At 50.5% G+C, this 15,515-nt stretch overlaps 1 protein-coding gene across 2 annotated transcripts; it reads right to left on the bottom strand.

The window, feature by feature from the left end:
* Window positions 1-4,403: 4,403 nt before the first annotated feature.
* TMEM177 (transmembrane protein 177) lies at window positions 4,404-13,408 on the bottom strand. Of its 2 annotated transcripts, XR_009257632.1 has the most exons (3): window positions 13,308-13,408; window positions 9,835-11,486; window positions 4,404-5,017 (listed from the first exon to the last, which is right to left on the bottom strand). XR_009257632.1 is itself a non-coding variant. In XM_058715512.1 (2 exons), exon 2 carries the CDS (start codon window positions 11,462-11,464, stop codon window positions 10,529-10,531), a length of 936 nt encoding a protein of 311 aa, XP_058571495.1. In that variant the 5' UTR covers window positions 11,465-11,486; window positions 13,308-13,408; the 3' UTR covers window positions 6,124-10,528. The 2 variants fall into 2 exon arrangements, 1 of the variants encoding a protein (XP_058571495.1); XM_058715512.1 differs by lacking the exon at window positions 4,404-5,017 and having other exon boundaries at window positions 6,124-11,486.
* Window positions 13,409-15,515: the final 2,107 nt, after the last annotated feature.

Genomic DNA, 15,515 nt, shown 5'->3' with positions numbered 1-15,515 from the left:
GTCTTCAGGTCTTCTTCCTTGTTCTGCCTCAAGCCGGGAGCTCGTGGGCATCGCGTGGGCCAAAAGGTTTCACGGCCACCACCAGTCTTTCCATGGAGGCATAGTCAGTAAAGGAGGAGGGACATCCCAGGAGACAGAAAGAGAACGGGACTCAGTGTCTGCGAGCTCTGCAGCAGAGAAAAGGCAGAGGGGACACCCCAGACACCCCAGCTGCCAACCTGGAACTGGGGGACGTTCCTGACCCTTGACTTCTGACATTCCTCTCTCACATCCCCAGACCCAGCCCACCACCAGATCGCATCGATACTCCCTCCTAAATGTAGCCCGAGTCCTGCTTCTTTTCATTTTCACGGCTACTGCCAAGTTCAGGCCACCACCATCACTTTTTGTTACCAAATGTCCCCTCCCCCACCGACTGCTCTCTCTGCCTCCTGTCTGGCCCTCTCAACCCATTGTCCACTAAAGTCACTCTCTAAGATCCAAGCACGATCGTGTCCTCTCCCGCTGTAGCGTTATCAAAGGCTCCCCAGTGCTGTCAGAATAAAATCCAAACACCTCGCCATGGCCCACCGGGCCCTGCATATTCTGGTCCCCACCAGGCCCTTCAGTCTCATCTCCCCCGCACCCTTGTTTGCACTCTGCCAGCCATGCCAGGTTTTGCTCTTTGACCATTGGACTAGTTATCAATTTACTGCTTCTAATGCGTCCTTCACCACCTGCTTTGAGAAAACGGAGAGGGACCCTTTAAGTACTTCTCCCCGGCTGACACAAAGTTGAGTCTTGTCAGTAGAGGGTGCTGGAGGGTCGCTGGAGGAGGACAGGATTCTTCTCTTCCTCAAGGTCCTGTCATGGCGGTCTCTGTAACGCAGGCTCCTCCAGAGCACGGCCTCCCCAGTATCCAGCCCCTGCGGTGTTTCCTGACGCGGCGACCCTTCAGTAGCTCCCCTGGGGCCAGTTCCCGGGCGTTCCCTCAGGTGGCTCTGCCCTGAGAACCGTGGTCTGAAACAGGATTCTGAGCTTCATCTGAATTAGCTCTTACCGTGGAACGCAAAAGTGTGGCCCCTGCATTTGGAAGTTATCACCACCTAGGCGCCCTGCAGTTATACAAGTATTCAGGAACATGTTTCTGCCTACCAAGCTGCTTTTGAATTTTGTTATGTTGAAATACAAGAAGTAGCAATGACAGCAGCAGTTAAGGTCACAGAGATCGTGAGGGAAAGGGAGACCGATGATGACCTCTGCATAATTTCCTTTCAATAAAGTGAGGTGAGGGGAAGAAGGAATTAGGTTACTTACCAGCGTGTGCATGCGTGCATGTTCGTGCATGCATGCACACGGGTATGTAATCCACTCCTTTTTCTTTGAAGCTCATAAGATTAAAATAGGGAAGAAGTCCTACGTATGTTACAATGATAGACTTTGCGGGGGGGATGTTTAGGAAATCAAAAATTCTCCAGGCTATCTTTTTTTTTTTTTTAAAGGTTTATCTATTTATTTTAAATAATCCTATACCCAACATGGGGCTCAAAGTCCAGACCATGAGATCAAGAGCCGTATGCTCTCTGACTGAGCCAGGCCGGCACCCCCAGCCTCTCTCCATCTTCGTTTATGCTTGAGATACAATAATGTGCCATATTTGCCTTGAAATCTGTGATTATCAGAAGTTTTACTGAAATTCTGCAGAAATAATCTGTTTTCATTGGCTGTCTAGATGTCTTCGTGTCAGTTCATGAGACAGAGCTTGTTGATGGCATAGTCGGATGCTTCAGACGGGCAGCCATTATCTTTCAAAGAGGTTTGAAGGGATTTTTTTTTTTCCATGTTCAAATAGTTCCGGTTTCTGTAGAAACTTCATTTTGAGATTAGCCTCTGAGGGATGAGCTATCAGAATTCAAGTGAACAGCTCTTTGTTCCACTAACTATTCACTGTCAGGCAATAGCAGTAAAGGCAGTCAAGACGCAGTAAGCTTATAAAGTACTGTTTTCCAAAAGAAATGGGAGGTGCCTTCACCTTTATTATTGTACTTTTGGTTATGCAAACAGCTTGATGACATAAATGTTTATGTTCCCTATACATCTGCTCAGAAATCATTTTTTGTGGGTGAAGTTAAACAGCCTCTGGTAGGACAGAATACTGGGTACAGAGTAAAAGACTACAATAAAATGCCAGCTCTGAAGAGGAGACTGGTTTACCCAACAAATATTCTGTGCCTTGGTCTAACATTAACATGATGTCTGTGTAATCACATCATATTTTCCATCATTTTTCATTAGCCCAGATTGCCAAGTGTGTTCTAAGAAGTTTGACTGAATCACTGTATACATTTACTGTCACAGGTGACACTTTGTCATTGTGAGAGATTTCAGTAATTAAAATAGGAAACAGAAGCTTAAGTTATTTTCTTTATAAAAATTATGTTCCTTGTTGGCGCCTGGGCGTTTGTTGGTTAGGCATCTGACTCGATCTCAGCTCAGGCCTTGATCTCAGGGTCGTGGGTTCAGGCCCTGCGTTGGGCTCTGCACGGGGCATACAGCCTGCTTAAGAAAAATGTTTCTTGGAAGCACGTTATGATGGTGTGTGTGCTCTTATACACCGGATGTCTTAACCTGAGTGCAGTCCAGGGGATCCTTTCTAATTACGGGAAGGTACTCCTTTCCTCAACGCTGTGATCTGACCCGTGACAGATCTGTACTGAGCGCTACGTACGTGGAGAACAAGTCAACTGCAAACCAGCTGAATGGGTGAATCTTATGCTGGTGCTGAAATGTCTTCAGAACAGTCCTCACGATTTCAAGGTTTGTTTTGAAATTTGCGAGTATCAAGTGTCAGTGAGAACCTAAGATGAAACGTTAATGAATGTTGCACTCTCATGCTTTATGTGTACTTCTTTCTTGGATTTTTCGATTCTCTGCTATTTTTACCGTACCGCTGCATTTGCATTTCCTACACACCGACTTGGTGCGATTGAAATAAAATTGCACTATGCATGCAAAAAAATTCGTGGTCACCAAGCTGGTCCTCACGGGCCTTCGCTGCGCCGATCTCACTGTGCTGTCACTGCAGGTTTACTTGTCGGACGGGCCCTTCCGTGGGACTGCAAGCACCCCAGGACCTCACAGTGTACCTAACTGAGCAAGGGAGTAATCTCATTAGCTCAGGTCCTCTGAGAAATAGACAGGAAGACAGGATTACGTGTGTCGGGGGATAATGCCTGTGAAGGGCAAAGGGGTTGGGAATAGAAAGTGGAGGGGAGCTTTCGTATCACGATGTAGATCTGACTCCTGGAAAGGAGTGGGGAATAAGGGAGGATTGGGTAGGAAGGGTCTCGGACCTAAGACAGACCTGCCCAGGTTACATACAGTAGAGTCCTGGAGCCACAGTCACCCACTGGAGAAGTCCCTCAATTCACTGGAATGAGCCTGCCTTAGCATGGCCACCAGACCAGCCGTTGGCTGAAAGCAGCCTGTGAGAGGCATGGCCTCAGTGAGGAAACAACAGCTGCGGCTGTCAGTCACTTCTGCTCCCCGCAGATCTGAGCAGCACATTTTCATGATGGCTACGGAAGCTGACAGACAGAAGGTTGGCCACACCCCAAGGATACACAGCCAAAAGCAGTGATGCCAGAATCTGTCACCTTGATGCAGGGAGAGGGAGCGGGCCCATGGACCCCTCTGAATAAGCCTTCATACACAAGTATAAACATATACAGCAGTAAATCCTTACATATATTGAATGCATAGTCATTCCAAACTCCACGGGAACAGATTTACTTTCAACTTTGTGAATTTCTTTTTTTTTTTTTTTTTTTAACGTTTATTTATTTTTGGGACAGAGAGACAGAGCATGAACAGCGGAGGGGCAGAGAGAGAGGGAGACACAGAAAAGGAAACAGGCTCCAGGCTCTGAGCGCTCAGCACAGAGCCCGACGCGGGGCTCGAACTCACAGACCACAAGATCATGACCTGAGCCGAAGTCGGACGCTTAACCGACCGAGTCACCCAGGCGCCCCAACTTTGTGAATTTCTTTCCAGGTCCTACCCATGGGACATTATTGCAATCATCATTGCAAGTAGCACTTCCTATTTTCTAAAGACTTGCTATTTGTAACTAATATTCCTACATTTCTATCATAACCTTCACAATTATGCTTTTTGGGGACCAAACAACATTCAACAGATGGATGTGCCATAATTTCCTAAGTCATTGCTGTTCAACATTTCTATTATTTTGATTTTTTTTTTTAATGATCACCGCTAATGTTCTTATGTACATCTTTGGGCATATACTATTTAGTTTCTGTTAGGTCGTAGCTTTCAGATAAGTTTCTAGGTTTCAAGTTACTGGCTCAAAAGATACAGCTTTGTGGTCATATCAAATTTTGCCAAATTGCTTTCTAAAATCATTATGTCAATTATGTTTATTATTTTGAGAGAGAAAGAGAGAGAGAGCATGCAAACAGAGGAAGGGAAGAGAGTGAGGGAGAAACAATCCCAAGCAGGCTCTGCGCTGTCAGCGCAAAGCTCAGTGCAGGGCTCAATCCCAAGAGCCGTCGAGATCATGACCTGAGCGGAAATCAAGAGTTGGATGTTCAACTGAGCCATCCAGCACCCCAAACCATTGTTAATTAATCATGTGCATTAGTTAGCTGTTGTTGCACAAAAAATTACCATAAAACTAAGTGGTTCATACAACCCACACTTATTGGGTCTCACTGCTTCTGTGGGTCAAGGATCCAAGCATAACTTAGCTGTGTCCTCTGCTTCAGAGTCTGTCACAGGTTACAGCGAAGGTGCTGGCTGAGGCTGTTGTCTCTTCTGAAAGCTCGACTGGGGACAGATTATCTTCCAAGCCTACTCAGTTGTCAGAATTCAGTTCCAGCTGTTGTCAGAATTTAGTTCCTCATGTGCTGTTGGATTGAGGGCCTCAGTTCTTAGCCAGCTGTTGATCAGAGATGGCCCTTAGTTCCGTGCTATGGCAAGGCTCCAATATGGCAACTTGCTTTATCAAAGCATGCATCTGAGAAGACAATAGAGTCTGCTAGGAAGACAGAAGTCACAATCTTTTGTGACTTGATTACAGAAGTGATACCCCCTTAATGTTGCTGTATTCTACTGTTTTGAACCAGGGGAGTAAAGACAGAGGATGACACAAGGCCAAGAGCACCAGGAGTGGGGATCACTGGGGCCATTTTGGAGGCTGTTTACTACAAATGTCACCAAGAACATACATTTATACCAATTTCACAGCAACCACCCTAAAAGTGAATGGTCTGGCATTTTAAAATTACTAGTATAGTAGGTGTAAGACTATCTCCCATTTTAATGGCCTCTTCTCTGGCCTGGTATCTACACCAAAGGGACATGGGTCCTTTGCTCTCAGCTGCTGCCACGTAATTTCCAAAAAGTTGTCAACTGATAGCAACTCAGCAAAGGAACTGACCTAACTGGGACTTTGAAAAGCTCTAAGCACAGACTTGTAGTAGGCAGCAGTGAGTTCCCTGGGAGGGTTCCAGCCTCAAGGAATTGCTGGTATTTGGGCAGCAACTCCAAGCTCTGAACACCCTAGTACCTGTATCACTTAAAAAGCAGGGAAATTTAGGAAACCAATCTTCTTTTAATTTTTTTTAACGTCTTTTATTTTTGAGAGATAGAGAGACAGAGCATAGGCGGGGGAGAGGTAGAGAGGGGGAGACTCAGAGTCCAAAGCAGTCTCCAGGCTCTGAGTGTCAGCTCGAACTCATGAACCGTGGGATCATGACCTGAGCCAAAGTCGGCACTCAACCGATTGAGCCACCCAGGTGTCCCAAAACCAATCTTCTTTAAAAAACATTTTTTAAATGTTTATTGATTTTTGAGAGGGAGAGAGAGAGAGACAGAGAGAGACAGAAAGAGAGAGAGAGCGAGAGAGCGAGCATGAGTGGAGGAGGGGTGGAAAGAGAGGGACACACAGAATCTGAATCAGGCCCCAGGCTCTGAGCTGTCAGCACAGAGCCCGATGCAGAGGTTGAACTCATGAACCGTGATATCTTGGCCTGAGCCGAAGTTGGACGCTCAACCGCCTGAGCCACCCAGGTGCCCCCAAACCAATCTTCTTTTAAAGCTTACTATATACTCTCACTGGGCTTCACATTTTGCAAACTTTATTTCACTTTCATTATCAAAATAATACTGTAAGCTACATATCAATATCCCCATTTAATGGAAAACTTGGGGACCAAGATGTGACATCACTTGTTCAAGGTCACTCTGCTAAAGTGGCAGGACCAGCATTTGAACCCACAGCAGGCTATCCTGTCTGTGTCCTCTCTCTGCTTCCTAAGGTAACCTTGTCCTCAGCTGGAGCCTGAGGGCTCCTAATGCTTGGTCCCTCCACTCCATTCTCACCTCAGCACCAAATATGACAAATCGGGTGTCCTTTCCTCTTCAGTTAGCTGAAAGGGTCTCCCCTGGAAGTTCCAGAAAGCTCTGCTCAGTGACCATTTTCTCCTGATGAGAGGTGAGGCTAGAGAGTCACCTCTAACCAGCAGGGGAGAAAGGCTGTAGAGGTTACAGTACAAGTTTATACCACAAAACCCTCAGGATAAATAGGACAGTGTAAACAAAGGGTTTGCAAAGGGGATCTGGACCCAGGCTCCTGACTTCAAATCCTTGTTCTGTAATTTTCAAAGCTTTGTGTTTTGGGGCCCATTTCTTCACCTTTCTGTGCTATTTCCTTGCCTGTAAAATTGAAATAACATTGGGGCGCCTGGGTGGCTCAGTCGGTTAGGCAGCCGACTTCGGCTCAGGTCACGATCTCGCGGTCCGTGAGTTTGAGCCCCGCGTCAGGCTCTGGGCTGACAGCTCAGAGCCTGGAGCCTGCTTCAGATTCTGTGTCTCTCTGACCCTCCCCTGTTCATGCTCTGTCTCTCCCTGTCTCAAAAATAAATAAACGTTAAAAAAAAAAATTAAAAAAAAAAAAAGAAAATCGAAGTAACATTATCAACTACCTGTTCCAATTTGGGGATCAATGAAAACAGACTCTAAGAGCCTAGCAGAGTGTCTGCTACGTAGTAAAGGCACTATAAACAATACTGTAGGGATGGAGTGGGCAGGAGGACTCACTGGGTGAGGATCCACAGGTCTCTTTCAGCCCCAGACTGTGATATACGCACACCTGGGGATGGGGGTGCCAGGCATGGCCACATGGGGCATGGCACTGTGGATACTGGCTGCTGGGGATGAGTCAGGCTGCTAGGGTCAGGAATGGGCAGAGCCGATGATGGCATGATGGCTCTGGGGCTCCCTTTCCTATATTCCGGCTGTGTGTGTGTGTGTGTGTGTGCGCGCGCGCGTGCACATGGGGTGGAGGGATCTGTGTGCGTTGACAGAGCCTTCTGTCGGTCAGCCTACTTCGGAGTCTGTGCAGGACTGTTCTGGGTGGGGGGGTTGGGTATCTCTGCACATTCACACTCAGAACCAGGGTCATGTGGGAGGGGGGCACGACTCAACAGGACAATATTCTCTTGGGATCAGGGGCAGAGTGCTGACAGCTGAGGCGTGCTGCAGGCATCTGAGAAGGAAAGAGGCAGGGCCGCATTTACAGGGTACCTTCCTGCCACCTGGTCTGTTACAGAGCTCTGGAGCATGCTTTTTCATCTTTCTAGGATCAACACCCAAATCTGTGTGCGAGGGCACAATATATCAAAAAATTTGGGGGGGCGGGTGTGACCTATTTCCTAAAGCCTCTTGGAGGCCCTGGTGGCCTGAGTGGTAATCTGTGCTCTATAGGAAGTGACCAGAAGTGTCCTGGTTTCCCCACAGAACAACAATCACAGAAGATCTGGGCCAGGCCCTGCCCTTGGAAAGTCCCAAGTTGGGAAGACAGGACAGGGTCACCTATGATTCACATGGCCTCACCCATGTGTGCAGCCAGCCCTACAGTAAATGCTCTGACTCTAGGGAGCCAGGCCTGCCTGTTGTAGCTTAAAAGTTCCATTCATTTATTCAAAAATGTTATGGAAAGTCTCAGTGCACAGCAGTATACAAGACATAAACACTGTTCTTATAGACAGTACGTTTCAGTAGAGGAGATGGTAAGCCATTAGCTTCATGGTAACTTATGTAGTTACAGCTTGCACTAAGGGCTCGGGAGGGGTACAGGGTGCATGATGGGCGTGAATGGGGAAGGTTCCCAGGGTCAGGTCACTGGGTATTCCTGCAGAAAGAGCACTAAATAACAGAGACAAGGGCAAAATGGGAGAAAGCACCCCAGATCAAGGCACTGTGTGGGGAAGGAAGAGGAAAGCAGTGAGGGAACCAAAGTGCTCCTGAGTTTAGGATCCACAGAACCGGGAGAAGGGGACACAAGATGGTTAGAGAGGCCATTAGGTCCAGGCTCAGAGATGCAGCTCTAGCAGAAAGCAAGGGGATGTCCACAAAACGGGTTTTTTTTTTTAATGTTTATTTTTGAGAGAGACAGAGACAGAGCACGAGTGGGGAAGGGGCAGAGAGAGAGGGAGACACAGAATCCGAAGCAGACTCCAGGCTCTGAACTGTCAGCACAGAGCTGGATGTGGGGCTCGAACTCATGAGCTGTGAGATCATGACCTGAGCTGAAGTCGGATGCTCAACCGGCTGAGCCACCCAGGCGCCCCTAGCAGAAAGCAAGGGGATGTCTGCAAACAGTTTTAAGCAGAATGGAACCCAGACAGACCTGATTTTCCAAGAGCTGGGAGGGGTAGGAGGCTGGAGAGAGGAACTATCTGGGGATGGCAAGGACAGAGCTGAGGGTTGCCTGGGCCTGGGCGATGTGCAGAATGCAGCAGGGAGGAAGGGGAGGGGCAGCTCACAGGGTGGAGGCTCTGGGCCAAGGTCTGGAAATTGGGCCACACGAGGCATGCGTGGGGACCGGGAGCAGCTGAGGAGTGCAAAGTTTGTGACATGGACTAGAGGGAGCCAAAGCAGCAGCCATCTCAGGGGATCACTTCCCTTACCACGGGGGCTCCCTTTCCTTCCCTGTTGGGCAAGTCAGCAGGAATGCCTGGCGTGGCCATCCTGCTGCTCCTCTAGTATTGAACGCAGTGGGGCGGGGAGTGGTAAGTGGATGGAGCTCACCGAATCCAGACCCCAAACCACGTTTCTCCAGCCGAGATCACACAGTCATACATGGGGGCAGCAGCCGGGGGACAGCCTGAGGGGCCCCCTGAAGTGGTACTTCCCAGAGCAGACACGCGTTCTACCACTCACTAACTCATCCACCTGCCTATGCATCCACCAAGTGTGTGCCCAGCGCCATCCCGGAGACTGGAGAGATGGGGTGTGTGGCCAGGCCGGACGTTGGGACCCACAGGCTGGCCCCATGGAGCCAGAGCACAGATCTGCAGCCACCGTGAAGGACCCAGAAGGAAGACATGCCACTCCCCCACCCCCCTCACTCTCCATTCAGCCTCCTGCAGGAACTGTCTGCCACTGAGTGGGCTTCCTGGCTCCCTGGGTGTGGCCTGATCTCTTTGCCCTGAGTTACCTTGGCAACGGGCTTGAATTCTTCCACTGTTCCGGGGAAAACATAATCGACAATGAAAAATAAAAATAAAACAGGGAACCTGGCTTGCTGGCCACAACTGTCCCCAACTTTCCTGGGAAGGGGTCTCCTGTCCAAGGACCAAAAGTGGGGTCTGCTCCATCTGCCACTAGAAGGCCCAAGGGAAACAGAGCAAGGGTGCAGCATATCCTCCTGGGCCCTGAGTGTGACACCAGGCCCAGTCCATCGCTCTCCTCCATCCTGCTTCCTCCTGGCCCCTGAAAACCAAGCTCCCTCTGCCCCCACCCCTGGCCCTCTCCTCCCCAGGCACTGACCATGCATCAGCAGGCTCCCTCCCTGCAGAGCCTCAGTTCTGCAATGGCTTGTTCCTTCCTCTTCCTTCGGCCACAGGTCTCGCCGGGTTCCAGCAACACCTCCACTCCCCGTCAGGCCCAGGGGCTCTCTCTGAGCATCCCGTCTTCGCTGGACACATCACCCTTGAAGCTCTCCCTCAAGCTCCCACTTCCCAGCCTCTCAGGGCGACACTAGCTTCTCACCTGGGCCTCGAAGGTTTTCAATGTCTGCCACAGTAGAAGGAAATTGGGATTAGACCACCAGGTAAACTACATGGTGGTTGTTCACGTCGTGCAAGCACCTCCAGGGGGGAGAAGCGGCCTGACTCCCACAGCCGGCTGGTATTCAAACACCAAGGAGGGACATCCCATTTCTTCGAGGGATGTCCTCTCGGCCAAGCCCTTTCGTTCACAGCTCACGCGGCCCCACAATCCTGCCAGGTAATTTACATCGTCCCCATCTGACAGCCGAGGAAACCGAGGCTTAGATTCAAAAGGGACTTGCCCAAGCTCCCCGGGATCATGAGTGGTGGACTGGGACAGAACCCAGGCTGTTTAATTCCAAAGTCTGACTTATCTGACAATGGGCTGTGGGTCCAGAGGCACCAAGAGAGCCCCCAGAGTCAACGGCAGGGTGGTGCCTGCAGGAGCCGCATCTGTCCTTGTGATGAGTCCCTCAGGAGCGGCCCGAGTTGAGCGTGGCCCTCCACATCTGCAGCACAGAATCCCGGCGGGTCGTGAAGGGTAAATGTTTGATGCGGAACCAGTGTCTGGGAACGATGTTCCCACTAGGCGTATACAGCTTCGCTCCGTGTGTGCCCAAGAGGCTGCGCAGGGCTACGTTGCCGGATAAAACCTTCTCATAGAACTCCACTCCACCCCGGGCATAAGCTGCAGACAGGGAGGCCGTGCGGCGGTCCAGCCAGGCTTCCAGGGCATGAGTGAGAGAGTCTGTGGAGAAGGTATAGGCCACAAAGCCCACCACCGCTGCCACCAGGTTGAAGGCAGCCCGTATGTTCATGGGGCCCCCATAGAGCCCCAGTGCATGCTTGGCACCCACGCCCAGTGCCCACGTTCCTGCCAGGCAAGCTGGGGCCGGCAGAGCCTGTAGGGCGGCGGCACTGCTCTCCAGGTACACCACTTCCTTGGCCAAGGCAAACTTCTGGGCGTCGCGGGACAGGGTCAGGGCATCTCTCAGCCGGGCACCTGCTGGGCTCTGCCAGTTCACTCTTTGCCCATGTACAACCACTGGATGATCAGTGTTGGTCAATGAGCCACCCAGGAAGCTGGCTGGGATGCCCACTACCGCCCCGGCGGGGAGTCTCGGGAAGCCAGCACTCACAGGCTGGAAGGTGAAGGTGGTGAAAGCCTCATAGCTATGGCCTGCGGGGACACCAATGTCCTGTAGCACCTCTTGGAAGAGCCTCTGCAGCTCTGGGGAGAGTGGGGCTGGCTGGCCCTGAGGCCAGTACTGGTATAGCCATTGGATCACGGGATCTGGGAAGACGTGGTATGAGATCTGGGCCCCAAATAGGCCTGCACAGGAACCCACCACCAGGCCTGTCCTGTGTCTCTGCACAAACGCTGCGGCCCGCCACAGGGGACCTGCCATGAGCGCTGCCACCGTTGTAAACCTGAGCCAAGAGAAAGAGAAGTCAGCCAACAGTTCCCTGGGTCTGCCTGCAGGCTGACCTATCCCAGGGCCACATCCTCTGTAACTGAGGCAATACAGCAAGGTGGATAAGAGTATGAGCTCTACAGCCAGAGCTCCAATCCAAACTCCCTCTCTGTGCATCACCTTACCCATCTGCCAAACAGGCAAGGGACAAGGGCATCACTAGGGTGGCGGTGAGGGGCATATGAATAAACATATGAATACGTAAAATAATCGGTCTGGCACAGCAGCTGACTCCTCTTGTGATAATGCATGATTATTACGTTTAATAAGCATCAAGTCCCCAACTGCCTCATGACACTATTCATCCCATAGTGAGGCCCTATGTTCAACGTATGAAGTACTTCTTAGATGCTAGACACAACTCTTAGAGCTTTATGTACATTATCCAACAATTGAATCCTCACAACTCTATGCCCAATTACTCTTGCCCCTATTTATTTGTTTATTTAAAAAAAAATGTTTAATGTTTATTTATTTTTGAGAGGGAGAGAGACACAGAGTGTGAGCAGGGGAGGAACAGAGAGAGAGAGGGAGACACAGAATCCAAAGCAGGCTCCAGGCTCTGAGCTGTCAGCACAGAGCCCAATGCGGGGCTGGAACCCTCCAGCTTTCAGTTCATGACCTGAGCCGAAGTCACACGCCCAACCGACTGAGCCACCCAGGAGCAACTACTGCCCCTTTTTTAAAGCATTGGAAAGTGAGGCACGATAGGCTAAGTCAATTGATCAAAACCCCAGACTACCAAAGTGGCAGTATTAAAGGTTGAGTTGTGTTCCCTCCAAATTCACATGCTGAAGTCTTAACCCCTGCCACCTCCCCCCCCCAAGAATGTAACTGTCTTTAAGGATATAACTGTATTTAGAGATAATTAAGTGAGGTCATGAGGGTAGGTCCTCATCTAATATGACTGCTGTCCTTAAGAGAACACCTTAGGACACCGACACAGAGGAAAGACCATGAGAGGACACAAGCCACAGGTGACTATTTACAAGCCAATGGGAGCAGTCTCAGAAGACGCGTCATGCTGACGCCTTAATCTTGGACTTTCAGCTTCCAGATCCTGAGAAAACCAATTTCTGCCACCCAGTACTTGTCCTGGCAGCCCCAGCTGTGACTAACACAGGCACAGTATTTGAACACAGGCTATCAGGGGTCCACAGAAAAATTTTCATCTCAGAACAAAATTTAATGCTAAATTACAAATATATGTAAAAGTAGAGAAAAGTGCACTTAGCCACTTAGCACTTCAACCAACTCATGGCCAATCTTGTTTCCTCTCTCTCCCACCCACATTCCTCCTCCAACTGGTTTATTTTGAAACACGTCCTGGGCGTCCTCTTATTTCATTCGTAAATATTTCAACAAGAATTCATAATTATTTTACTTTGGTTGAGGCTTACTGTCTTCCTGCCTCTGAAACGTGTTTAATTAGCAAGTAAGTTGCTACAAACAAGAACGTGGGGGTACCGGCTGGCCTATTTTAACAAAAAACTCCCAAAGGGGCACATCACTTGGGCCTATTTTCCCAATGGAGAAACTAAGGCTAGGAAAGCAAGGGTCCTGGCCAGGGTCCCAACGCTCCCAGGCCCACCAGCGCCAAGGCCACGCTCCAGGCTGGGCGAGGACGGGCCGCGGGACCCTCGCGGAGGGCTCGCCGCCGGGCGTCCATCCCGGGCCCCAGGCTGCGCACCGCGGCTCGAAATCGCTGCTGGAGTGGACCCTAGGGAGGGGGCCCGTCTCCGGCTCCGCGAACCTGCCGTCCCCTCCGCGCGCTCACCTTTTTCCGCAACCGCCACCTAGCACACCGCGACACGTGCGCGGGGCGGGCCTAGCGCAGAGCGCGGCCGGCCTGGGCTCCGGGGGCGGGGACTACAGGGGGCCTGGCGCGGGGCAGTCTCTGGAGGCGGGACAGGGGGGCGGGACGTCCGGGGCGGGGCCTGGGGCGGGGACTAGCTCGCTGGCGGTCGCGGTTGGAGCTGGAGGCTCCTCCCTGACTGAGTGCCTTGGGGCGGGGCTGAGGCCTGCGGGGGTCCTCGCCTTCGGCCGTGCTGCGTGGGCGGGGGCTTCCTTCTCTGTCCCTGAAAGGCGGCCTTGGTCGCCTGTTTAGCCCTCTAAGAAACGGCGGCCCCACGTGGGTTAGGAGGTGACCTGTGGTTGCGTTGCCTTCGGAGCCCAAGCGCACCTGACTGCCAGGTCCGTGGCCTTTCCTGTCTGGAAGCTTTCACCGCCAGTGGTCTGCTCTGGGCTTTAGTTTACCGTAGCAGCTGCCCCCTGGCCCATGCCCCTCAAGTGATCCATGCTATACAGCCCACAGAGCAGCGTCACACCTGTCACTTCATCTTCCCAGCAGCGCTGCTCGCCACCTGTTTTTTGTAAATAAAGTTTTATTGGAGTACAGCCATACCTATTTCTTTACAAGTTGCGTATGGCTGCTTTCTCCCAGAAGGGCAGAGTTGACTAACCAGGACAGAGACCGTCTGACCCAGAAAGCCTAAAATTTTAGCTATCTGGCCCTTATGGAAAAAGTCTGTGGACACATTAAGTACATTATTCCCATCTTACAGATGGAGAAACAGAGGCATTTAGCTTGCACAGGATGCCCAGCTCATATGCACCTAGTATGCACCAGAATGGCACAGGACTCCTGTCCCTGTACATTTCCCGTTACATCTCCTGCCTTCATACAATTCAACCGAGTCGCTCTTGTCCATTCTCCCAAGTGGGTCTGGCCTCTGTGTCTGACTTTCTCTTCCATCCAAGCCCTTTTCTGCCACCCCCAAGGAGAGAGGAGGGCTTAGGTCCTGGGTGGAAAGATGAGGCTGCCAGGGAAGATAAAGATGTAAGGAGACCCAGAAGCCTGTGGGCATTGGGGTAGGGTTTTGGATGGTTAGCAGGCTGTGGGCCACTGACTCTCCACACAAACCATCAGCTCTCTGCAGGGGTCTTGACCACGAAAGGGCTAGCAGCAATCTCAGTCAGGACCATACCTGATTCCTAGCTAACCCTCTGTGTGTATTATCCCATGGAGACACGTTGGGGTTGGTGTTTCCTGTCTCAGGCTTGGCCCAGCAGCCCCTTCTGGAGCTATAGGCTGGTCTGGCAGAGATAACCCTACTGACACTAGGGAAGAACCTAGATCTGGTGTGGCTGCCCCCGGGCAGACGTGGGTTGGTCCTTCAGCCCAGAAGCAGTATTTACAGAGACTGAAAAAGAACTTTCTTAGGAGGCAGGGGGCTCTTGCCTAAAGGATGTCACCTGCCCTGGACCTCAGTTTCCTCATCTCTAGAGTGAGGATAATATCTATCTCAAAGGACCATGTTACCTCCTAATCCTAGAAGTTTCCTAGATACTCTCATCCCCATAACTAAAGAGGGGTCACTTCAAGTCACATGCTCCTGAACAGGACTTGGGGGTCTCCCTTCAATCTTGGCCTTGAAAGTCTGTCGTAAAAGGTTCTGTGACCAGATATAAATCTAGAAATAGTGCAGCACACAGAGGCTGACGCTAGACTGCTGGGGGTACATCCTGGCTCTACCCCTTACTAGCCGTGTGACTTTGGGCAAGTTAACCTTTCTGGGCCTAGTGTTCTCATAAATAACACGGGATGAGAGTACCATCTAGCTCCTAGGATTACTGTGAGGATTCAATGGGTTCATGTACGTATGATGTCCTGCATAGTTTGTACCAAATAGCTATTAGCTATTATTACTGGGATCTGTTCTGATTCTGACGCCAACTCTGGCTGCTCATTTGTTTGTGTGTAAATGATGCTATAACACGCTTCAATATGTGACCTCAGCTAGTTTCTGAAGGTGGGATAGTCTACAGGGCAGATGATGTGGTCTTTCTAACAAATCAATGGCCTAAAAAACAAGGGAAAGGAGACATTCACAAAATAAGAGATGTGAAAGAGCAGTTAAACGCAAGATGTGGCTTTTGTTGGGATCCTGAATCAATAGTTTAAGTGTAAAAAAAAAGACACCTT

Source organism: Neofelis nebulosa, chromosome 2 (genome assembly GCF_028018385.1).
Source record: "Neofelis nebulosa isolate mNeoNeb1 chromosome 2, mNeoNeb1.pri, whole genome shotgun sequence".
In the NCBI taxonomy this organism is placed as follows: Eukaryota; Metazoa; Chordata; class Mammalia; order Carnivora; family Felidae; genus Neofelis; species Neofelis nebulosa.
This window is presented reverse-complemented; position numbering and strand designations above follow the sequence as displayed.

Bases quoted from the DNA above. Each gene is read 5' to 3' on its own strand.
- TMEM177 (XM_058715512.1), bottom strand. From the start codon at position 11,464: ATGGCAGGTCCCCTGTGGCGGGCCGCAGCGTTTGTGCAGAGACACAGG.